This window comes from Rhipicephalus microplus, unplaced genomic scaffold, assembly GCF_043290135.1.
Source record: "Rhipicephalus microplus isolate Deutch F79 unplaced genomic scaffold, USDA_Rmic scaffold_15, whole genome shotgun sequence".
NCBI lineage: Eukaryota > Metazoa > Arthropoda > Arachnida > Ixodida > Ixodidae > Rhipicephalus > Rhipicephalus microplus.
The window spans coordinates 13,040,556-13,066,493 of NW_027464588.1; the positions used below are offsets into that span (position 1 = coordinate 13,040,556).

At 43.9% G+C, this 25,938-nt stretch overlaps 1 protein-coding gene across 1 annotated transcript in view; it reads left to right on the forward strand.

The window, feature by feature from the left end:
- Positions 1 to 927: 927 nt before the first annotated feature.
- Positions 928 to 25,938, forward strand: part of LOC142784775 (solute carrier family 41 member 1-like) — a 38,729-nt gene continuing 13,718 nt past the window's right edge. Inside the window, exons 1-5 of the mRNA XM_075883274.1 lie at positions 928 to 999; positions 2,495 to 2,602; positions 7,368 to 7,439; positions 22,588 to 22,732; positions 24,446 to 24,592. Coding sequence (XP_075739389.1) covers positions 928 to 999; positions 2,495 to 2,602; positions 7,368 to 7,439; positions 22,588 to 22,732; positions 24,446 to 24,592 — 544 coding nt within the window. The remainder of the gene's footprint in view (positions 1,000 to 2,494; positions 2,603 to 7,367; positions 7,440 to 22,587; positions 22,733 to 24,445; positions 24,593 to 25,938) is intronic.

Genomic DNA, 25,938 nt, shown 5'->3' on the forward strand with positions numbered 1-25,938 from the left:
AGCAATCGGAGCCACTCCATGAGAAAAAAAGGAAGAAAACGAGAGTACAAATAAAAGTAGAATATGTGAGAAAACATGGCTGATCTCTCTGTCTGGTGATCAGTATATCAGGAAAGAGAAACGTGTCAGAACAGAAGGAGTTTACAGTTTATTCTGGTTTGTTCGTGCACAAAGGAGAAGGAATATATGCTACAGAAACAAATTATAGTGTCACGCAAAGTACGGCAAGCAGCTCGAGGAGAAAGCACGCACGAAAAGAGCATACACAGGACGCGTGCGAAGTAACAACTGTCGCGGATCGAATTCTTACTCATTCGTGTGTGAGCAGCTTTGGATAAACTCAATTCGAGTAGCTAGCGAGGCAACCTTCGTGCTCTCCCTAACTACTGCAATCTAAAAGCAATCTTGCCGTGGAAGTGCAAGAGGTACATAGCGCCTTAGTCGCGAGATTAGTGGGCGTGCATGAGCAACACGCATTGTTAGACGCGCGCGCATCTTCAGACACAGGACGACGACCTTTACCGCGTGCCCAATGCACGTCTTTCGTGCCATTTTGCTACAGTTGTGAACGCGCTGAACGGCCTATCATGTATATGAAAAGCTGGACAACGTACAATCCATGGTTTTGTGCCGCCCGCTGTGCATTGGGAGGTTGTATGTTCGAAACCCGGGGAGAAGTTTGCCATCGGTGAGGATATATTCTGCGCGATATCAATGACGGAAATAGGTCAGCAGAGTTGTGGTGCACTTCGGCAAAAACACATTTGTGGTAAAACCGATAAATCTAGAAATCCTATTGTGGGCGTGGCTAGGGTTGCCCATTTAGTGTGATAGTCAATTTTCATCGCACTCGCCCCCCCCCCTCCCTCTTCGTTGGCAAAATCCAAACGACAACGTGCATTACAATGGGTTAGGAACTTGGATATTATGCGGAGACTTCCTTCGCCCAAGGGCTGGCCTGAGTTGAAGACGGGAAGTAGGCAGTTCCTGAAATGCAACGTCAGGTGTCTTCACTTGCCAATAGTTTAAAATACCTGTGTATTCATAATTGAACAAACGTATGAGGCAGACTCTGCAAACACCCTTTTAAGTGAGTAATGGAATGCAGCGTCCCTGTGTCTCTCCTGTACGCACTTTTATGATGCTATATATGCGACTACTGACTTGAGGTACTACATCATTTTTAGATTCGTTCACAAATTTGTTGCAGTTTCATCATAACATTCGAGCAGTACTCAACTTTCAGAGGGCTGGTGGTTAAACCCAATAAGTTGCTTATATCACACATTGCCAGCGCCATAGCATTTTCCACAGAAGAAACTTGCTAAAAAATAAGGCCTTATTACATGCTTGACGTGCCTTGACTGCAGGATTAGCGCAATGGAGCGTACCAAAACTTTATTCCATAAAAAAGAGAGCAACCCGTATTTACGACACTTCCTTCCAACACCTCCGACACACTTCCGACACTTCCGACAATTCCTTCAAGTATTTCGGCAAAAAAAAGTAACGTGTAAGATATTCCCCGTCGCAGTCCTAATCACATACCCTGATTTGATTATTCGCATAATGTCAAGCTTCGAAACCTTCAAATTGACAAATGTTCCCCCTCGCCTCTTTAAAACTGCACTGCACAACCTGTGGTAGTAGTGCGGAATATAAACTGTTGTATTGCGTAGTTCCAGTATCCTTCATTCGCAATAATTGTATTACCTCGTATTTCAAAGTGAATGGTTCTAGTTGCAACTTATGAATTTGGTAAGGAAATCGCAGCGAACTTTTTGCCTCCTAAAGCACGACTAAACAGATTGTGGTTATTGTTTTTGACGGCCACGTATTTTATATATACAAAGTGGCTGACCAAAAGCAACCACCTTCTAAAAATAGGCGGACTTATTCGGTTCAGTAGCTATCCAATATAAACCATCATTAGGTCTTTTTAAATGAAGTTCCGTCTAATTGAACTGATAAAAACTATTCGCATTGTTTTAAAAGTTCTATATAAAGCTTTGTTTTGATGTATGGTACAACCGAAATCTGTTTTTAATGTAAAAAGTGACCACATATGCTATCCTTACGTGTACTGGTCGAATGGTTAGTAAAACACATTTTACCCATACTGAAAATAAAAATATATAGCTTTTGCTTATACACGCAATGCAGCATGAGGTGGTCGCTCAAGTTCTAGTATGACAATTGGAGTTGGGTCTTACTGACCACAACCGAAAATTTCTACAAATTTGCAAGCTGCACTAAATGATACCAATCTCGTTTGATTGCTCGCAGGAAAGCTTAAGAGGCGCTTGTTTAGTTTAGCTCCTCTGCGATAAAATGTAAAGAATTGAGAGAGGAAGCGGTTCGGACTGTTATTAGTGTTGGCGACCACCGCATTCTGTTTTTTGACTACGCCTTCTTCGATGGTAATAAGAGCTTGAGACAAGTTTCTTGGACCTTCTTTGAGCCTTCTCTATATGTTCTCATTTCAACAATGTAGGAGTGGCCGGTGTATGTGATAGTGCACCACATATTCGTGGTCATTCCACCCTTGCTGGGTCTCAGCGGCAATCTGGAGCAGACCCTGGTTGCGAGGCTTAGCACCCAGGTGCGTATTCAGTGTGTCACATAATACAGAACTCATCCATGTCCTCGCTTGTCTATTTTTTGCACTATTCGAATATACGTTTTCATGCGTGCCTGTCAGACTCTAGCTTTCAGTTGCTCTGTAGAGTATCATGTTTGAATTTTAATCACACCCTCACCTAAATTACAAAACTTATTGATTTTCGATGGCGTCTTCCATAGCATAAGCTCCTTTTGATGTTTTGCATCTCATAAAACAACGAACCCATTGTTCCTTGTTTAGGCACACTTTTAAGACGCCTAACTGAAGTATCTGATTCACCCTAATACTCGCAGTTTCACGGATTTTAAGCCTTGTCCATAAGCGTGTTCCCCGCTTCACTACTGTTATTCCGCACAATTTTCAGAAGATGTGAAGAGGAATCGTCTATAAGATGGTATCCTGAAGCTAGTTAAGTACAGTTTCTAGACAAAATGCAGTCGTCATTTGAAACAGTGTGGCCTAAAAGAGAAGCAAAGTTCACTAATTCAGGTGTGCTTGTTAAGGTAATAAAAATGTGAAACCCTTCAGCACTCTGTAAATGGGCACAAAATAAAGGTAACGCTTTGAAAGTTATTCAATTTTGATGCTACTATTGCCACATATCATAACTTTAGTCACTTTTTATCGCAAAAACAATGCAATAGACACAGATTCGTCTACACAACTTGGCATGCATACTGTAACTTATGTTTGTAAAGTTAAAGGGACACTAAAGTAACATAACAATTTCCGCCAGAAAGAAAGCTCAATGCATGACAGCATCTAAAACGACAATTTTATCAACGACAGTGCGCTACTTACCGTAAAATTAGGGTAGATTCACAAGAACACAAGCGCCGCAGCCAGGCATTCTTAAAAATATCCCGATTACATCAGATGAACCACGTAGAGTTATTCTCTTGTAATTTGTTTAACAGCACTAAATAAAAAACCTTCCGTGCATCAAAATACGCAATAAATTGCTGATTTTTGTTTCTGTTTGATTAATGGAAAAAAGAACCGGAAGACGTAACTATGGGGAATGGCGCGAGTGGTTAAAAAATGCAATTTCCGCGTAGTTAAACTGGACAGATGGTGTCACATAGCGGGTCACAGTTGAACCAAAAAACGTCTACGATCTTGGAGCCAATGGTGGGAAGTAGATCTATGGCTGTATTTTCTGCTGTGGCTCCCACTGCTTTCGATCTGCTGCTAGAAAGCCGGGCAACGTTGTACATTGCAACGGTGACGTGAGTTGGTATGAGCAGTTCACTTTTTGAGGCAAGTAATTTGAAGTGCGCTAACCTGTTGCGGACCACTAAAACGTGATTTTATTTCAAAATAGGCCTTTCCTTGGCACAAAAGTAACACACGAGGTTTATGAACCAATATTTATAACAGTAAACATTGACCTAATAGTTGCTTTTAGTATCTCTTTAGAGTTCATCGAAGTCATGACCCGCTAAGTTAAAGCGTTGTGCCAAAGCAAACTTCCAATCACTAGGAAAGAAAATACGCAGTCATAACTTAGTTATGAACTTTTTCAAGGGGGTTCTTGAATTCATGCAATATGACTGAGTACATGCCCAACAAAAACTGATGACAGCGGAGCCCTTATATCAATTTCTGACGTACAATTTACACGTGTGGCCTCCGTCAGATTGAGAATGAATTAAGCATAATCATAATATATTTCATAATTCAGTGATGCATCTCCCCCTCTCCCCCTCCAACTCCACGCCCGCGCATTTTTTCCCGTTTTGAGGGAATGCCTGTTTCTCTTTGAAGAACCCGATTCGAAATGGCGGCCTCCTTATCGCCACCACGCCCGCTTTCAAAGTTGCCCTCTACTTGTTTTTGCTTGTTTTGAAGGGGAGTGTATGAAGCATGCATAAAAAAGCACTGAAGAAAGTAGTGCAGAATTGAAGACAAGATGTCGAAATGACGGCTCCAGCGCATACTGAATGCAGGAATTTTCCTTAACCATGCTTAATATTACATAGCATAGCAAGAAGGTGGGAAGGGAAGTTAGGGCGTGGAGGAGTCTTGTGAGCATGACAGGGGAAATGAGGAGGCGAGAGGGTGAAACATGACGTAGTCTTATAAGGTTCACTTTAACAAAGAGCTAGAGCTTGCGCCCAGGCATATGAGGAATAAACGTGTAGCTTTGCTGCAGAAAGAGTCATCCGGACGCAAAAGTGAGTCGTCCTGGCAGCGTGGTCTTGCTACACGTCAGCGAATTCTAGTCCGAGCACATCTTGATAACGCTGCCCCAACATCCTCACAATGTTCCCGTGGATGAGCCACACTTTTTTATGTGATAACGTTAGAAAGCTTGTTTCTCAGATATGCTGGCGTCTGCATCCGGGCCGGTATTGTTCGTCGGGAGCAAAAAATTATGATCTTGTCCATGATTGACACAAGAGTCAAATGAAATGAATTAACAATAAACATGTCCGGGACCAAGTGAGGATTGAATGCCAGCCATTTCCTTTTCAAGCAAGTATTTAGCCACACAGCCACGTTGATGCTTGGAAATGCAGCTAAAAATACCTCCTCTACGTGGAAATGCAGTTAAAACAACTTTCACGCTTTACAAACACAAGAGCGTTGTATACAAGCTTCATAATATAACGTGGCAAAAATCGCGTGGTACAGGAGTACATTGCCACTGGGTGTAATAACACCCGATAATCATAATGACGTCGTGGTTTGAAGCCGGCCACAGGTGACAAAATCACGGACATTAAGGCGTGTATCCCCTTGCTACCATGTAGTGGGTGCATAGAAAGCTAAAAACAGATACTTAGTTCGCAGAAATGTTTCTGGTTGAAAGTGTGCCACCCTCTACAGAGAGCACAGTGACATGCAAAAACTTCATTGACACAAGCTACTTTCAGCTTTATCGCTTACTTTGAAGTAATCCACGATTTGAACTTTTCGGGTTACATGACACCTAAAACATTTTCACCGAAGTTTTTGAAATACACACTAAAAGGACAGGAATTTGCTCCCGCGTTACACTTTGAACCCATTATAACCGAACGTACTTTTCAAAGTACACTTGAATTTTCGGGAATAGAAAGTACAGAATATAATATTCTGAACTTGTTCACTAAAATTTAGAATGCCGAATGTCACAGCAAGCCACATTTTAATGGTATATTCACTCGGTTCTGCTATTTCTTGTTTTATAAGTCGTTAAATTTTATAAAAGTATAACGAATCTTAGAACTAATAAACTTTTCCTACCATTAGGAAAACGAGAACCCGTCAAACACACGTAGTCATACTGCTTTACCGAAATATTTATCAGAGTTTTCCCATTTATATATTTCAAAAACGAATTTCTTGTGCTTCACCAAGAAGAAAATACTCCTTCCAAAGCGCGAGATGCACATTGAGTGCATAGGTTTGCTTTGAGGTATAATAAAATGTGGGTGTACATTGTATTCCATATTGGGACTTCGTGGGAGCGCACATGGCCTGTTGTGCATTGCTTCAGAGACTAAACTATAGTTTTTTAGGTGTGCTGTATCGGGGGAAGGTAGGCTTTTTTTACTTATATGAGGCTCACGAGACTGCACCTATTGTCGTGCGTCGGTGGTGCCTTGGCGCCGCCTTCAGGGCCACCAACGGTAGTATTCTGTCGTAAACGCATTTGTGTGGCATTGAAGGTGGCGGTAAGTCAAGCTCAAGACAAAGAGCCTGTATGAATACGGGCGTAAGACTGAAGATGTACTGAGATGGCTTAAAGGGCCCCGCGACACTTTTACTACAGCCTTATTTAGCACTGAAACGCGTGTAGCCATGATTACTGAAACATATGCAATAAGATTGGTGAAAATTAGTGCACAAAAAGTGAAATTATGAGTCCTCAAAGTTCAATACTTAAGCAGACGACAACGAGAAACGTTCTCTTTCACAAGTTACTCACATGATGACGTCAAAGACCACTTCCAATCACAGCGCACGTCTCATAAGGACATTCTAAAAATGTCATTTCTTGGTGGCTTTCACACAATACCTCTTGATCGCTTTTTTGAGGGCGTGATGGTGTGCTTACTACAAACCACATGCGTCGAGTAGCTGATGCTCCCATGGTCTCACTATGTAAGATACATACACGCGCTTTGGGCAAGGTCAGTTCTCAGTTTGCATGCAAGGTGCGTTCTATACGGCAACCCGGGCGTTCACCGCCTGTTGCATTCCTGGCTCGCTAAAATCTTGGTACAAGTTTTCACTTTTAGTTGCCGGTGTACCATAGCATCGTTCGCAGGCTAAGTGTTGTGTTCTTTGTTCTGAAAACACATCATTTCGAAAGAGGAATGACTTCTTTCTGAGAAAGTATAAAAAAGATTTTTGCTGTTTTAGCATTCACTCGCAGGCCTAGTTACCACCATATGAATATGGCGTGCTATTTCTCGCATCAAGCTAATGAAAATAGTACCGTGTTTGTCGTCACGCCACATAACATGAAGTCACTTCTCATAATAAAAATAGCCGCTGTGTGTCGCGGTAGCCTGAAAAAAGGTAGTTTATCCCGTGCAATAAATTAAAACTGCGTTGATTTTGACGTTGTCGTGTGTGCAATGATATTGGTGGGTTCAACAGCACCAGAAGAACTAATGATAAATACATGTTCAAATAGTGTCACAGGCCCTCTTTGAGGCTCTTTTATAGTAGAGTATATCCTATACTTGAAATAGTTCAACCTTGTTTCCGAATGCAATATACTACAAAGTATACTTTATGAATCTCGCAGGCAAACTTGGGCAACCTGAACCGGGTTCGCGAACAACTACCCATGATATTTGCAAACATCGCCCTCTTGCAGGTAACGTACCTATTTTCGCTCATTAAATTACTGATACAATCATCGAAAGCTTTTGATAGTGAACTGTATGGTGAATGTATTTCACATGAATAATTGTGTGGTCATAATTGAGATTACTGTATAGGGTGGATAAATATATGAACAAACCAACCAAATAAATAGTTTAACCATTTCGTTCTACAATGCGATGTTCATTGCTCTCACTGAAACCACTACTTTTGCTAGATTTAGTTTCGTGTAAGTAGGTATTCCGTGTAGCATTTCTATCCATCGTTCCATACTGTGGTTATAAAATTCCTGCCTGTGCGATATCTTGAAAAAGGCCTGCATGATGATAACTTCTTGTGATAACTTCTCTGGTGTACGAAACAAATGAGTAATTATCTGTGGTCTGTTATGCCAGCACTGACACTAAAGTAGTTCGCGTGTATCAAAACATAAACGCTAAAAACATGCGTTCGACTATAGAATCGAAAAAAGTATATCTATTTAAGTATTTCAAGTAGGAATACACAGGGGACATGGATGGAGTAGTTTCGTTGGAAGTACTACAGGTTGATGAATGTGGAAGCTGCTCCTGTAGATGCAGAGCTCTCACCATTTTGTGGAAACAGAAAACAAGTGTGGCAGTGGCACAGGTTGTAGGGGTAAACTTCTCCATTGTAATCGTCAAAAATGCAACTCTGTTTAGAAAAAATTTATGTACAGCATGAACAGAGCACAAAGGCTTCATATCATTCCAGTAACAGGGCATATACACTTGGGCACATCTATATTTCAAGACTAACATCACTACGTTACAGTGAAGAAATTTGCTCCAATATATATGATTATGTTGGCATACATGTACACAAGAATTCAATGTGATATCACGATACAAGGGTATAACAATACAATAGATCTAAATGAAACACAATTTGTAACAAATGAAGTCATATATAACGACTCAACGGGCGCTGCTTAGCACCAAGTCGGTCGAAAATTGAGTTGTATCCTTTCGTGTTCCACCTTGACGAAAGGACACGACCAATGCCGCAGAAACTCTTGCTCCCAGAGGAAGAAAAGCTTCACGGAAAGGAACGTAAGGGTCTGTCGTCTCATTCTCCCCAGTGTCGGCCACAAGGCACGCCGGCGGCAATCGGCAGTTACGGCCTCACATCGGTTTCTTCGAAGGCTGAACAGCCCCGCAACTAGCAAGAGAGCGGCGAAGCGGCTACGCGGAAATCGGCCGTTGGACACGATAGTTCGCAGACCCTGTCCCCGAAAACCAGCATTAACCGCACGCAAGAAAAGGCGGGAAACCATATATTCAAACGTCGCATGTCGATTGGTCTCTACCATGACGCAGTTGGGGCAAGTGGAAGTGCTGACCACCTGCCATCGCTGCAACCGATCTCGCGTGGGGAGCAAGCCCCAGCCCAACCTCCAGACAAAGTCTCTGAGATGCCCTGGCAACACTGCGGCAGTTATTGGTTTCCAAGCGCGGTTCATTACAGATTGACGATGCTGGGGCACCAAGGGCCGTAGAAGGGCGGCCATTGTGTCCACCACTTTATAATCGGTCACATCTATCTCTGGGCACGTAGCTTCCAAACGTCAGTGAAATTCCAGAAGGGCTCGATACAAAGATGGTTATTCAGTTGATTGGGGACCTTTGTTTATTTGGGTATCCGGCAAGAAGACACGTAGTGATGGCCCCAGATGGTAGCGAGCCAGTGTCTGGGTGGGCATGTCATCATTGCTTAGTATTCGCAATAGAGTGCGGAGGCACAATGTAGAAGCCATGACGGAAACGTCGGAGAATGCAAAACTGCCTTGATCTCGCGGATGAGCTAGCGCTGGACGCGATAATAATTCTGTGCCAGCAGACCAAAAAAAATGAACTGATGCAGCTTTGCACTTTCCTGCAGACGTGGAGTGGTGGTTTAACAGAATTGCCAAGGCACCAAAATTTTCATAGGTACACCGTTTGAGTTAAGTATTGGCGTTTCAAGAGGGGGAATTCGAAGTACCTGGCTGCTTTGATATCATTTAGAAGAGTTTGTAGAACAGATAACCAGATGCTATCCTGTATACCAAATACAGTGAAAGTAACTCCGGGTATAGATATCTCAGGAGACCACTGTAAAGGCGACGTGATGTTGATACGACTGCTGGGGTTGCCAATGAAAAAATACTGGCTTTTAAAAAAGTTTAATCTTGCACCGGAGATAATACCGAAGTCATGGAATGTATCAAGAGCATGCTGCAGCGACTGTTCATTATGTACATATAGAGTAATATCATCTGCATATGCAGCCATCTTTACTTGAGTGTTACCGGGTAGAGGTAAGCCACGAATCTGCGGGTGATGTTCAACGGCCCTTAAGAAGGGCTCTAATGCAATGATAAATAACACTGGGGAGAGGGGACACCCTTGACGGACCCCACGCGTGACTCTAAATGCGTGACTCTCACGGGAAACTAAGTAAAGGGTACTTTCTAAATTAGTATACATCGCGTGGATGAGGTCAATGAACTTATCCGGGAATCCGAATGCATGTAAAACATTTAGTGTGTAGCCATGTTCTATGAAATCAAAAGCTTTCTCTTGATCTAATGAAACCAACAGTTCTTGCGCACATTGGCTAATGGTGTATTGAATGATGTCACGCGTTAACCACGTATGGGTGCGTATTTCTCGGACCGGAACAGAACAGACCTGGTGGGGAGCGTATAATGTTGCAAGAAATGGACTTATTCGGCGCACCAAAATGTTAGCCAAGAGCTTGTAATCTACATTGAGCAGGGTAATAGGACGCCAATCGTCTGGTCACGTGGACATTGGGTCTTTCCTGGGAACTAGTGTTATAAGGCCTTTGCGGAAAGAGGTTGGAAGTGTAATATCTTAGAAACACTTGCGAATGACGCGTGACATAGTTGGACCAATGATGGGCCAGAACTGTACATAAAACTCTGCAGGGAGTTCGTCAGGCCCTGCAGAGTTTTATCACCGTCATCGAATGGCGGTGATAGCCGGATGTCATTTGACATGTTGGAATTATGAGGTAAATCTTTTAGCAGACGATGCGAAGAAACAAATCCTGGGTAACAGACATTAGCACCAGATTGAGCAAGTGACTGAAAGTGTTAAGTGAATTCCTGAAAGTCGCGCGTACGCGCAGCAGCTGGGGTGGGAGAGTTCAGCGAGTGGGCAGGTGAGCCTGGTGGACAAAGCAGAGCTCTTCGTGCATACCTTAGCACCCCAGGGTGCGCACATGGTGCACGTGTGAAGCGCCAGGCTGCAGCCGAGAGTGAAGAAGCGCGCATAATACGTTGGTATCGTTCAACAAGCTCCTCTTGCCATGCCCTCATTACAGTGGAAGGACTGGGATCTCGATTGGCAATGCGTATCTTCTGGATTAACAATGACGCATCTTTCGACATACGGGTGCAAAGTCCTCTGCCCGACGCACTACAATGATGGCGCCACTGTTATTTGAGGCGATCCCAATCAGCTACATCCGCCCCAATGAACGATGCGCGTAACACTCGGGACAATTTCTTCGTAGCCTGAGAGTGCTGGAGGACGCGGCAATCGAGACGCCATGGTCTGTGAATTGTTGGCATCCCCGCTGGCAGGCGGAGTGAGAACATAACCGGCCGATGGTCGCAAATGTACACTGGTGTCGGTGGCAATGACATTACCCCGGTGTCGTGAACGTAGGTACTGAGACTGGGGGATGCACACACGCGATCGATTCGGCTGCTCGATGCTGCTCGACACCAAGTGTAGGCATAATTACTGCCATGCACACTTTGATGAATGTCACTCAATGCCAATTGCTGCACTAGACGTTCGAGTTCTCTGGCATTCCAGTTTGACCAGCCGCGACCCGGACCTCGAACGTCTGCGTGTGAGTCTAAGACACAATGGAAATCCCCTAAAAGTACCCTAAATGGAAATCCCCTAAATGTTGGGAATATAAAAGGGACGCGTCAAGAGATTGGAAGAACGCGTTTGAGTTCACGCGTGCCGCTGGGGCATACACGGCAACAAATCTTATTCTTAACAAAAAAAGGTGCAGTCGAACGCCAGCACGCGTCCGAAGGCATCGAAGGAAACATGATGGTCACGTAAAAGACCTCGGTTAAAAATAATGACTCCGACGCCAGTCGAACGCGTGCTGGCGTACGAAAAGTAACAATCAATATTGAACGCGCGCTTGAAAGCGAGTACATCAGAAAGCTTGAAAAAATTTGTTTCTTGCACGAACAGCAAATCACAGTGCACTGATGCGCAAATGCCGATACCTCAGCCTGTTTTTGTGGATTACGGAAACCTTGAACGTTAAAAGTAATAACCTTTAGAGTAAGAGCCATGGGGAAAATGAAAACATGGTATAGGATCACGCAAATGCAGGGGTACCTTTATCACGTGCGGGAGCCGGTGCCCCGCAAGTAGCTGAGTCATTTTTTTCCGGCCAGGCGATCCACTGGAGGCTCGGGGCTTCCGGGATCGCGTTGAAGTCCACAGGGGACTTCTGTCTCTGCTGGGGGCTTCCAAGTCACGAGTAGTTATTCGGTGGCGTTTGGAGTCCAGGTTCTTGAGCGAGGATGGTACAAAGGCGTCTCCACTGTCCTGGCTTATGTCACTGGGGCTGGTGTCTTCGTCAATTTGTAGAGGCGCCTCACTCGCGGTGCTGTTGGAGTCCTCGTAAATGCAGGCGTCGTCGTCTTGAGATGTAGACTCCTCGATGACACCTGAGCTTGTTGTTGACAGAGCAGCAACTTGAGGAGCGTCAGATGCAATATTTCCATCCGAGACGCCGTCCTCACGAGGCGCTTCGTCTGACGAGGGCTTGGCCTGTGATTTCTCAGAAATGGCCACGGGACGCTGGGAACTTAATTCTTTAGTACCTGGAGGGATTACCAGGTCCGGAATCGTTGGGGACGCAGTAAGCGTCTGGTGCAGCGTCGCGAATGGCGCACCTTGGTCGTGGTCGGTTACCGCGGCTCGCGCTGACGAATCGTCGCACTTGTTCATAAATGGCGTTCCTGGTTGAAGTGGAGGGAAATCCTAGGATGTCGCCTCCGAATACGATGGCCTGATGGTGCAGGCTACGGTGGCATGCGGGTCCCCACAACGGCGACACGGCAGCGAGCAGCCTTTCCCGTCATGGCCATAAACGCCGCACCTTCCACAAAACGGAGCTGTGCAGTTCATGCGGAAGTGCCCACTGTCTCCACATCGACGGCAAACTCGCTGGATGCCTTTATAGTCACAGGTTACTCGATGGCCCGCGACCTTGAGGTAGTTGGGCACCAGTGATGAAGCCTTCATTTCCATGCGGACGTATCACGTCCCAGTGGTCACGGTTGGGCGCGATCCCATGAGTCCTCTGGTGATGTGCAGCACCTTCCCGAAGGGAGAGAGTGCTTGTGCGAGGACTTCGCTGGGTAGGCGGCACGCGAAGTACTCTAAGCACGCTAACACTGATTTGCTCACTTAATTGGTCACAATCTGCGGACGCACTTTTTTTAACTATATGCAAAAACACCATTTATAGTACAGTTTGTCTCGTCGTGTTGTTCTATCAGAATAATTTATAAGCAATAAAAATAAGTATAACAGTGTTATAAATATTCAGTATATAGGTTGAAATCGCATTCTTTTATATTTACTACGCGGGTCTCAGTAAAACTTTGCAGCGATATTTTTCTACAAAAAGATCAACAAAGAGTTTGATTCGGGAGCACGATAGAATTGACAAGTATTCACACAGGCCACACTCGAGTATAATCATCACTTTGGGAGATATATGCAAAAAGTTATTTTTCAAAGCCGCAAGAACTTGTAAAACATAGGTTGACTGGTATAAGTTCTAAGGTTGATTGTGGTTTGGCAATTCATAAAGGCTTCAGTGTGCCGTTGAGACAAAAAAGGCTAAATTATCATCGATGGTAAATAATCGCTGTATCTGTCTTGAATAAATTCGATAACAAAGTTCACGTTACTTAAATTAAAACATGAAACGGAACATCAGCAGAAAAGTTTACATTCTTATTATAGAATCACAAACGGCCACAACTCTACAAATAGCAGTTTTCCAAGTGTGATGATGAAGCTTTTCCTGTTTTGTGGTACTTTCTAGTACCATTAGCGCAAAGTTTGCATTGCTGGAAACAGTAGAATTACATATTTTAGGTGCGAAGCTTTTGGGGTTGAGGGTCTATCCCCCCTCTCTAATAGTCTGTTGTTGTAGCCTCTTTTAGCCAGTTTTAAAAATTGCTCACTAGATGGCATTGTATATGTGTCTTCAGAAATCTCACCAGGTGGCATTAGCAGTTTTTTTATAGTTTATAAATAAAGAGGATAGATTGTGCATTCATAATAAGAAATTCACAACATATGTACGGAATACGTAATGATGAGTGGGGTGAAGTGCCGGTCCATCTGTTTGTTTATCTAACGCGTGCTCTAGTGTGATAGCAGTGAACGGATGGACAGAAAGACACACAGACAGACGGACGGATGGATGGATGCACCAATCGACCGACCGCCCGACAGACCGACCGACCGACCGACCGACATACAGACAGACAGACAGAATTATTGGCTGTGTCATACTTCTCTCGTGTGCAGGTTACGTGCCTGTCAGCCACTGCGCTTGCCCAAAATCCTGCAGGCCATGTGACCTCTTTGTTAGCCGCTGACTGCTGGCTTGTGGCATTGTCGTTTTCTTTACTTCCAAACACTTTCATGAGCTTCATCTGCGTGCCCATTGCACTGGGTTTGCTGGGTGCACGCATAGGAAGTGTCCCAGCGTTCGCTAGTCTTCTCTGGCTCGTTGTCATCGCAGGAGGCTCGTTTTCTCTGGAACCGCTGCTTCACAAGTACTACATGAGTAGTTTGGATACCGTTTTAGAGACGAAGCTCCTAAGGCCGTGAATCAATTAATCACTTGTATATCTCTCGTGGTACGTAAGCGCCTAGTTGTATGATGCACGTTCTAGTGTAATAGAAGCGGGTGCACAGACAGACAGACAGACAGACAGACAGACAGACAGACAGACAGACGCTTCGACCCACTCATCATCAGTTACTGCGTGGATTTCCTGTAAATGTTCAGGAAGTGTCTCCGCTTTTGTCTCTATAATAGGCCAACTGATCTCTTTATAATAAGACTACACGTTGTTGGTATGAAAGTAACTTTATTGCCGTGAAAATGAGATAGGAAAACTACTTGTAGGTGTACCACCATACTACAATGCGTTACAATTGTCTTGCCGTGGTTCTTGAAAAATCACAGCACATCCACAGAATGAATGATGATGAGTGGGGTGAAACGTTCTTCAGTTCATTCGCGCTCCCATCCATCCGTTTGTTATTGCTTCCGTCCGTTCGTGCGACCGTGCACGCGTCCACCGTTGCAACCATCCGTGCGTACGTCCGTCCATCCATGCCTCCGTCCATGTGTCCGTTCATGCGTAAATCTGTCTCTGCGTCTGTCCGTCCGCCTGTCCGTGCGTCTGTCCATGCGTTATTTCGTGCGTCCGTCCGTTCATATGAGCGTCCCTGCGTGTGTCCGTCTGTGCATACGTGTGTCCGTTCATGGATCTGTATCTCTCCGTCCATTCGTTCGTTCGTCCATCAAATAAACGCTCTATGTACTGCAATCTCGTGTATTTTCATCACATATTCATCAATAAAAGTACCACCATCCAGCGGACATTCCAAAGACTAAACGAGAGGTGGCTACCTACTACTATTACATACATCACGGACGCGCGACCCACAGAATAAGAAGCTTCGCCCCTAAAACATCGCTGATCCCTCCACGATAGGAGTCTGTAAAACACGAAAGTAATATGCATCCTTAGGGAACTAGTTTAAAGTTAATAGTACATTGAGGTAAGAGGGCTTGCACAATGCCCATTGGTTAACATGGATGTATCCACGTTGTCGCTTAGTCATACATCTCTTTCCCCACGACTGGCACCCATAATTAAGGAATAAACAAACGCTTGTAGCCACAGATGCTTGTGGTAGTTGAAGTAGTTATGGGGGAGAGCACTACTAGAGAATAGAATGTGACAGCCGGTAAAGTGTGACTGATTGACAAGGAACTCGCGCTAAGGTCACCTATAGGCACCACTTACAGACCAATGCCTGGCCCGGCAACAGAGAAACGCAACGCGCGTCGCCAGTTACTTTCGGTATGCGGCGATTGTTCGCGGGGTGAGCGTTCGTGGGGAACGCGTTGTTAAAGCCAGATGAAGTCGGTGGGCCTGTCAGATCTCTTTGAAATAGCTGGATGCTATGAACGACGCCGACGAGTGGCTGGATGAATGGTTGTATCCAGCTATACCTATTAGATCAGGCGGTGGCTCAAGCCACCTAGCCATAAAGTTAAGTACTACTACCGTGTGTTTAAGGATTGAGTTCCACTCGCGCCTAGATTGTAGCTACCAATCACGTAGCCTCCTCCTGGTTATTTCTACCCGTTTAAAGACTATTTTGCCTTCACTGTCGCTAAATCCCAATGCTTTTAAAAAATCGGCGCCAGTATCTTCGACTATACGGCGAAGTCCTTTATAAAACATTAACAAATGTTCAGCCGTTTCCTCCTGCTCTCCACACGCAATACATACCGTGTCTGTGCCTTCATATATAATGGGTACATGTTGGTCCGCAATTATCCCGTTCTAGCCTCGCAGAGCAGAGAAATACCTCTAGAATTATCGTACTTTTCCCTTGCAATTTCTCTCTTAAAAGTTCGGTAGGTCTCAAGCGATGATTTCGTAAGCAATCCCATCTTTCACATGTCCCTTCTCTGTTTCTTTCCCCTTCTTTTTAACCGTTGTGTTCTGCTGTTGTCTAAATACTTGCTTGACAATTTTGAGTTCGTTTCTTCCATTTAGTATCGACTTTCTTCATGTACAAGTAACTGAAATTTTTCCTAATCCAACGCCCCTCTCCCATTTTTCTCAATGCTCCTCAAAATCTACCATTGCTGCTAGCTTCCCTGCATTCAAACGATGTCCATCCCATGTCTCCGTGTACCCTCTAATTTGTAGTATTCCCGTATGCTTCCAAAGCAAGTCTACCAATGCCACTTTGTTTATTTTCCAATCTTGCTTGAACTTCTGGTTTCATGCACACGACCGCATTGCCGATCGTCAAACCCGAGACCACGACACCTTTCTAAATTCCTCTCGCAACGCCATACCTATTGTAGTTCCACAGTGCCCTATTTTTCATTAGAGCTCTATTCCTGGTGTTCTTAGCTACTGTGTATCTTTCGTGCTCTGTTAGGTACTTAGCGCCTTTATTTTTTGATATGCCCAAGTATTCGGAATTATCCACTATTTCTTGCGTGACTTCTTGTATCTTATGATCACTGTCTATCTTATGAATAAAAATGATTGCAAAATTTTCCCTGCGGAACTTCTAATTTAACCTATCTCCCTAATTATCAGAGATGTCTTCAATCTCTGCAGATATCCCTTGTTGTCGGTTATTACTATATCTTCTGCATACATCAATGCTGGTAATGACTGTTCAATGTGTTTCCCTTGCTTGGCAAAAAAGAGGCTGTATCCGAGTCGACTCTCCTCTAACTTGGCTTCTAGTCTCTGGAGATACAGCATAAATAACAAAGTTGACAAGGGATATCCCGGTTTAAGCCCGCGTCGTATCTGAATAGGTTCAGATACCTGTTCTTCCCATTTGATAACTACTATGATACTTTTAAAAATGCCCTTTAGAAGATTAGGTATTCCATCTTCCACATCTAGTGTGTCCAGTATTCTCAACAAGTCTTCTTGAATCGCACTATCGTAAGCTCCCTTGATATCTAGAAAAGTCAGTCACAGGGGCATATGTTCTTTTTCCGCTATTTTATTACAACGCATCAATGAAAACAGGTTGTCCTCCAACCTTCTTCGTTTACAAAACCCAATTTGTAGTTCTTCAACTCACCGTCGTTGTCCACCCATGGCAGTAAACTTTTCTTTACTGTCTTCATCACCAGCCTGTAAACTACTGATGCCACTGTTATGAGACGGTAGTAGTATATATCGGCTTTAGCGTCCTTTAGCCCCCTTTATAGATCATGCTCATCTTGCTTAGCTTCCGCCCATCGGGGGCCTCACCATTCATTATTGCTTTGCTTGCTGCCTCTCTTAATGTTTGCTTAGAGTTTGGTCCTAGTTTCTTTATCATCCATGATTCGGATGCTGTCAGGGTTTGTTGATGTGCTATTAGGAACTCTTTTTTTCTGCCATTTACCACTTTCGTTGTCCCAGGGGAGCCACTCAGCTAATTGGTCCATCCTCATCTGGTACGGTGCATGCAGCGCTGTCTTAGTGTTTAAATTTTTCTGTCATCATTGTTATTATAAATTCCATTGCCTCATCCCCTTCTAGTCTGACCCCTTTAACTGTAGGGAAAAACCTCTATTTATGCTTGTCTTATTACTCAGAGAATCGAGATGGTTCCAAAAGTTTTCAGCTGCCTTTCTAACCTTCCTGTTTACTTCCGCCAATCATTCGGCCCCCTTCTTATCTTTTCACTGATCAAATTTGGTGCTTCCTTCTGGAGCTGAAAAAATTATCCCACTTTATTTTCACATCATCTTCCGGTTCACCCCTCTGGTTAGCATACCTGTGTTCCCTGGAAGCTTCCTGACGTCTTACTATGGATCCCTTACCTTCATCATCACGCCAGCTCTTGGGCTTGTGTCTGCTTTTCCCGGCTGATTTAACTCGTACCTTAGCAAGCTCCAACTCAAACTTTCGAGTTATATTTGTGTACGTCCACTTTGCTTTAATATCCTTGGTGATTATTTTCTCAATCTCTTTAGCTGCTATTTCTATTTGCATTTCTGAATAAATAGTACCGTGTGGTTGCTCGTAATGCCACCTTTCCAATTTCTTTTTTTCCCCAAAACTCAGCTTGATAGGTTTGTGATCACTGCCTAAGCTTCGTGACCCAAATTCGTCTATGTTCATTACCTTTAGCCGATCATACATCCTATGTGAAATTATTGCGTAATCTATTGTCGACTGCAGCCTTCCCACCTCCCATTTTATCTGCCCTTCGCATTTCTCGGTGCTGTTGCAAATAAATAAATCATGCCTTTCACACACAACTATTAGCATTCTGCCTGTTGGATCAGTATATCCAATCATATCTTCTATGTGTGCATTAATATCTCATCATATAAATACTTCAAACTCTGCTCCTAGTTCGTCAAAGTCATTTCCTCTGCAGTGCATCATTTATTGACTTTCCTCTCTGCCTTTTGCCCCTCTCCACAAGTATACAAAACCGAGGAGCGTCACTTGCCCTGTCACTTTTCCTTTTAGCCATAAATGTTTCTTGCATGCCTGCTTGACCCTTTTGCCAGTCTGTACTTTTATGAATGAACGTTCCAATACCACCCCCCTTTCAGCGCCCATCTGTTCTATTAAGATACTCCCGCTTGTAGTCCGGATGGTTAGGAGGTTGTTCCATGCCCCTAAGATGTATTTCTGCAAAACCATATACCATCGGCCTCTCATTCCTTAGCTGTTCTTCTACGTTGTCTCACTCCAGCCTATTCCTGCCACCCTGCATGTTAATACACCCTACGTGCGAATTGGCTCGGCCCTCATGTCTACGTCGACTTCTGCCCCGGACTCTACGTGTCTTAAATATTGATGCGTCTTTGGAATCATTTGTGTCTATACCACCTGTAAAAGAACTCTCTTGGTTGTTTTCCTCGATACTAGCTATCCTGCACCCCTAAGGGCCTGTGTGCCCCCAAAAAAGCTACTGCGCGTCTTGCAAGTCACTAAGCCACCTCATGGCCTAGCCTTCTATCGAAGTGAATTCTGTCTCGTTGAAAACCACCCCATCTATGCATCTCTCTGTTTATTTCCACAACCTCAAAGCCTTTCTTTCGACTCATTCGTCATATCTCTTGGTTTGCGTTGACAACCACTCTTTGCAGGTTGCCGTCATGCACCGGTACCTCCGGTATCGTGCATATCACTACCTGTACCTGGGGGAAATGGTGCACATATCATCGAATCCTTTTGCCAGTGTGGTCGCTAGTCCTGCCGTATCTTCATTTAAGACATCACTTAAAACACCTGATTTTATCACGAGGTTTTGTCTATCAGCTGTAGTCTTCAGTCTTGCGCTCGCTTGCTTCATGACTGCTTCCAGCTAGCGTCCTGGAAACATTCCTACTGCGACTTTTTTGTCACCTCTTGCCCTTTCTTTGATTGCTTCTGCGCATCGATTTCAATTGTAGTGCCCAGCGATTATCACGTGCTGTGATTTTTCAGCTGGAGCATCCTGCACCGGGCGAGGGGTGTCTCTTGCACCAGTGACGCCAGCTGCTGTGTCCCCTCCCAGCCCCACTACTACTTCGCTGAAGCTAGCTTTTGTGACCATTGCACCGACAGAAGCTGTTTTTTCCCCAAACTTGCATGCTCTTTCTTCTCCGCCGTTCTAGTTGCCGGTCCCCTACCGTTCTCTCCGTCGGCCCCTCCTTTGATCATCTTCGCTAGTGCCTTCTCGGTGGATTTGAGCCTTTTTCTCAGCCTTCGTTTTCTCTTACTCTGTCGCCAACGCGATCTCCAGCTCAGTGATTCTCATCAGCAGTTCACTCTGGACAACCATCATTTTCTCCAATTTTTTTTCTCGATCTCACATTGTCTACACTTGGCGGCAGCCTCAACTTCATTCGCGTCTGCACTTGGGTCTATTTTCAAACCCACTCCCCATCGTGAACATTTTATAGTCTTTTTAACCATGTCTTTTTGACACCAATTGTCATTATGAATTGTCCCGATCGATAATTACTAAACACGGCATACGACATACCATGCCCTACGAAAAAAGGAAGTCTAAGCTCTACTACACAAGTTTGCGTGTTCGGTGTACCTGCACCTCTCCCACGAGGTGGCAAGAGGAAAAACACAAACGCACACACAAACAAGTGAATACCTGCCGACTAACTCCGAAAACGCCGTTAAATGTTATAAGTGTTACAAAGGTTTTAACTGTTGCCTAATAGTTATAAAGCAAGCTCGAAACATGCAAAACCACTTATCGGCGCAGTCAATCAGGAGCGCCCCAAAAAAGACGTCCATTCACCGTGCCAGTCCAAACTGAGTGGGGTAAGGGTAAGGGCGTCACCTAGAGTTGTGTTAAGGCGTTGACAAAATCGCATTTCAACGAAACACACTGAATGGTATGAATGCTTAAAAACGACGCGTTGAAAAAACTAATGGCAGATGCGATGGCCATATTGCTTTGCTGCTCTGTACCAAGAACATGAAAGGACAGTGGTAGATATAAGTGACGTATTTTTAAAAGCGTACAAAACATATGACTATGGCACAGGGGATAGTGTGCCCAAAATATGTTGTCCTAAACCTAGGGGTGATGGTTTCAATTGTCATTAAAAGAATATTTTTTTTCGTTTTCTGATTGTGAATATTTTTTTGAAGTCGTTTCCGTGACGTAAATACGTCACTGAAATCTTAGTCGACCCCGGCATAAAACTCTTTTGTGTTAAAAAACAACCCTAATAGTAAACGCTAACTTGAAAGGAAAAGCATGGCGACAACCTCTTATTGTCAAAGATTGCTGCTGCTGCAGTTCTATTCCAGTACAGCTTGAAATCGATGAGTGGGCAGAGTAGAAATCGGGAAATAAGTGTACTAGTGGAGTATGCGTATCAATTTAAAAGTTCAGTATGTCGAGATTAGTCCAGCAAGATCACACAAGAAACATTTTCTTTGGCGAATCTAGACACATGAGAAGCACCAACTGGGAACTGAAGTAAAAGATTAAGGTCACATGAACCCAGCGCTTTCGTCTTTATTTCCGCAAGCACGCTTTCTGTCAGCTTAGTGTCGCTTGCGCGCTTATCACGGGGCCTCAACCAAATAAAGAAATCGCATAAACAGTGGTCTCAGACAATGTTGTCAAGTTTTCACTCGCGATAACTATTCTACTATGTCACCTATTCTTCGAGTTTCATTCGTTCATAACTGTATCACCCTGAGATTCACACCATATCATACATAGTGCGTGAAAATATTTAAATCATAACTACAGTAACTAGTATTTTGTTCGTTCAGTGCTGTTTGGGCTAGAAAGTGAGGTCATTACTAATCACCTGTTTACGTGCAGGGGTTGAATCACTCATTCATTATTCAACTCATTCAGACTCACAATAGTCTGTTCTGGCCATGAGCTTGAGTCCAAGGTAATTTTGTTGAGAAAAAAATTTGTGAGTCCAGGTTCTAGTGAACCCTGAATGAGAAAGATTTTTTAATGTGAAGCATTTCTTATCAAAGTACAGTGACATTGAGCCTATCTATCTATCTATCTATCTATCTATCTATCTATCTATCTATCTATCTATCTATTATACAATCTCCGACTTTTAGCTCTCCAAGCAGTTTAAATGATGGTATCAATACCAAAACTGGTATGCGATATCATGACTATATGACGAGTACATATAACTAATCATAACATGAAAACCTATAGCTATGTCATGAATGTCATAAATTAGATTACATGCTTTTGCTGCTCTTGCGGTGGTTTCGTTCACATGACACATTGCAAAACTGGTAGGGTATGACATAACTGCATGACGAAGATCCTAACCTGGAAATCGTGACATGCATATCATGAAAGTCATGGCTAAACTCTCCGCTCGTGTTGCACTCGCACTTGTTTCGCTTACTTCACATATACCAAATTTAGTATCACGCCACGTGAGCAGACTACGAAAGTAAATGCCACGCCCAGACATGATAATCATGACATGCGTGTCATGTAAAACATGAATACTTGCCATGCTCATAGCGCACTCAGGGCCGTTAAGCTAGATCAACATATACCAAATTTGGTATCAAGTGGTGTGAATTGACAGCGAAGGTAAATGAGACGTCTAAATATAGCAATGATGGATGGAAGTCGGATAGTGCATAATTTACGTCCGTTTGATAACGTTGGTTTGGTTTTAAAGTGAGATATTGACCTTCCTTGTTAGTGCTTCGCATGTTATCGGTTCCCACTGTACGGGGGATCTGCTATTTTTTAAGGAGTCTGAATGAGCTACACATTCTTTTGTCGATCTATGTTTACGTGCAGTGCCAGTCGACAGTGGCGACATTCCTGACATGTTCACTCGCCGTCCTGAAAGGCCTGGCAATTGACGGTCTCTGGGACCCTTCCCACATCGCCCTCCTCTACGCTGGAGCGCTGGCCGCTGTCAACACCGCCAGTCTCTTTCTCAGTTGCGTATTTGTTTTACGTAGCATCAATCACTGAAGAACTGCATATGGGAGCAGGGGACAAAAACAAGTAATGCGATTGTGAAGCATTTAAAAATATTCTTGAGAAGTTTAGAAATTCACACATAAATATTGAGTTGACAAAACTAGAAATAGGCACGGTGTGTTACAAAACATGAACAAATTTCAAAAGCGAGCGAATTCGTAGGCATCTAGAAATTAGGAATATTGTTGTGATGACACACATGTGAAAATGCACATACATATTGCGGTGCTCTATTTCGGTGCCCACAGAATTGTATACCACAGGCGTTTAAAACTAATAAAACTAGAAGGCACGATAGGAGCTGAATTATAAGGACGGAAAACTGTATTATGACTCATTTCGACAATGGGCTTTTAACACACTAGGTTGATATTTTGAACATTATTCACAGAGGTATATGAATCGACTGGCTTAATTTATCGGGAGCTTTCTCGCTGTACAAACGGTCACGCTTCCTCAAGATGATAGAGTAAAGTGTTAATCATCCATGTTCTGTCATATGTGCGTGTATATTTTGTAATATTCATGTGCACATAATTAGTGGATTCCATTAATATTGCAATACTTCACGTATGTATGCAGGACGTTTGAAAAGTGCGTCCAATGTTATTCAAAGATCCGCAAAGTATGCTATTTGCTCATTGTCTTTTCTGTAGCCAAAAGTATTTTAGAAGAGTTGAAAACATCATTTGGAACAGTACTTAGGAAACTTACATTAATCACCATTTCAATTAGCGGACTCAAGCAGTTAGGTGAACTGGATGAATTGTCCTTGATGTGAAGAGCTCATTGCTGCTTTTGCTATTTCGAAAAAAGGGCCTCTTGTAATAACTATGCAGGTCACATACCCACACAAAGTAGTCAGTAGATGGCTGATATACCGCTCCCTCATTTCGGTTTCACTGTTTCGCGATTCGTATTTGGTTTCCCCGCCGAATCGGGAATATTTTCATTTATTTGCAGTTAATATTACAGGTTGTTCTTGTAAAATCTCAATGCGGCCATTGGCTTTTGGATAAAGGGCTTAAATTCTGCGTTTTGGCCTAACTGTCCAACTACAGTAGGTAAAAAGCAAATAATTTTATTGCCAATTTACTGTTTCAAATAATATCTTCAACCCTCTTGAGTTGCCTGCCGCTACAGAAATACCAATTGTGAAGACAGCGAGCAAATAGCGCCTTTTCATGAAATTTTAGAGGGACCCATAAATATATGTATATATATGTATATAAATATATACATATATATATATATATATATATATATATATATAACCAAACTTTTACTAGAATGTTTTTTTTTCTGAAAATAAACTTAGCACGTGGATTTGACAGTGTGAGCTCAACTACATATCACTGAACAAATGAAAAAAACGTTGAATACCTGTAGGGAAAGCATTTTGTTTTAGAAATATTGCTTCGCAAGGGTGCAGGGTTAAGTCAATCACACGACATAGAGATTCCCTTCACTGATTTTTAATAAACTCATCCGAGCACAGTAGTTACTTGAACAAGGAAATGTCAACAACGGCTCGCTTCAGTCACATTGTTTGCAAATGAAATATTTACGAAAATTCATCTACATGCTGCCCTATGAAATATATCAAGCTGATGTACCGTACTCTGAAAGAGCACTTTTTCAATTCCTGTTTTTTTTTTTGTTCACGCAGGCTTCGTCATGTCCACGGTCGTGGTGCTGTCCACCAAGTGCGAGAAAAACCCGGACAACATCGCGCCGGCCATCGCGGCTTCGTTCGGCGACCTGACCACGCTGTTCCTGCTCACCGGCTACTCGTCTTTAATGCTGTACCATCCGTGTGCGTCTTTGCCACGGTCACTTTAAATGCGAAGCATTTCTTAGCGAAACTCGGTGACTTTGAGCATATCTATCTATCTATCTATCTATCTATCTATCTATCTATCTATCTATCTATCTATCTATCTAGCCATCTACGACATTTAGCTCTCCTGGCCGTTTCGAGTATCGATACCAAACTTGGTATTGCATAACATGACTATAAGAAGAACTTATCTGAATAGCCATAACATGAAAATCATATAATGTGTGTCATGAATATCAGGATTTACATTTCATGGTCCTGCAGCTCTTGCGGTGGTTTCGTTCACATGGCTTCTTGTAAAACTGGTATGGCATGACATGATTGCATGGCAAACACAAGGGACAGGCCCTAACATGAAAACATATGTGTGTCATGTAACAACATGACTATATACCATGCTCATGATGCCAGAGTGAAGGCGCCAATACATTTCGACGCGAAGCGGTGCGCGTGCTCTCTGGCGTTCATTTCGTCGCGTCACGCCGGCGTTGCCACGCCAGGCACTGGTGCTGCCATATGCTCGCAGGCACGCATCGCGTTGTATCGCTTTGACGCATGTGCGTTTCAGCGTGTTTGGCATCCCTTCGTCACAAAAAGAGGGAGACGCAGTGTTTTCTAGATAACGCATCGGCACGAAATGCAGCATGCCGCATTTTACACCGGTTGCCGTCGGGCTGCACTGACGGACGCTGATCGCGCCAGTCGCGCCTGGCGTCAGACTATAGATGGTGGTAAAAAACATTTATTTCAGAAAAAGTCTATCTAGAGAGTGCCGACGTGGCCCATCGGCGTGCTAGAGTGGCCAGACCCTATTTCTGGACGCCAGTGGAGCTGGAAGCTGCCCGTGCGCGCTCCACCAAGGAGCGTTGCGCAGCCAAGGTAGAGCAGCCGAGCAGGTGCTCCTCCCAAGCCTCTTTAGTTGGGATAAGAAAAGGGGATGAAAAAGGGACGTGATCAATTGGGCACGATGCTACGACGTGATAGGTGTCGGCGAGGACATGACAGGTCGAGCAGGTGTCATTGATTTCCGGCAAAAAGTGCCTGGCGACCGCCGGACTGATAAAGGTGTTCGTCTGCAGGCGGCGTAGCAGTCGTTCGTCCGTTTTCTCCAAACCGCGTGCGGGGTCCGGGTTGAGGCGGCGCGAAGCCCGGAAATGAGCCAAAATTTCGCGAAAGCGGGTCAGGTTGGTATTGCCAGATTCCGTCTCGTGACATGGAGGGGCAACGGGCCGGACAGGAGAAGCGCGGGCAGCGGCATTTGCCGCCTCGTTGCCGGGCAGGCCCGAGTGGCCTGGGGTGCAGACTATACGAATGGGATGAGG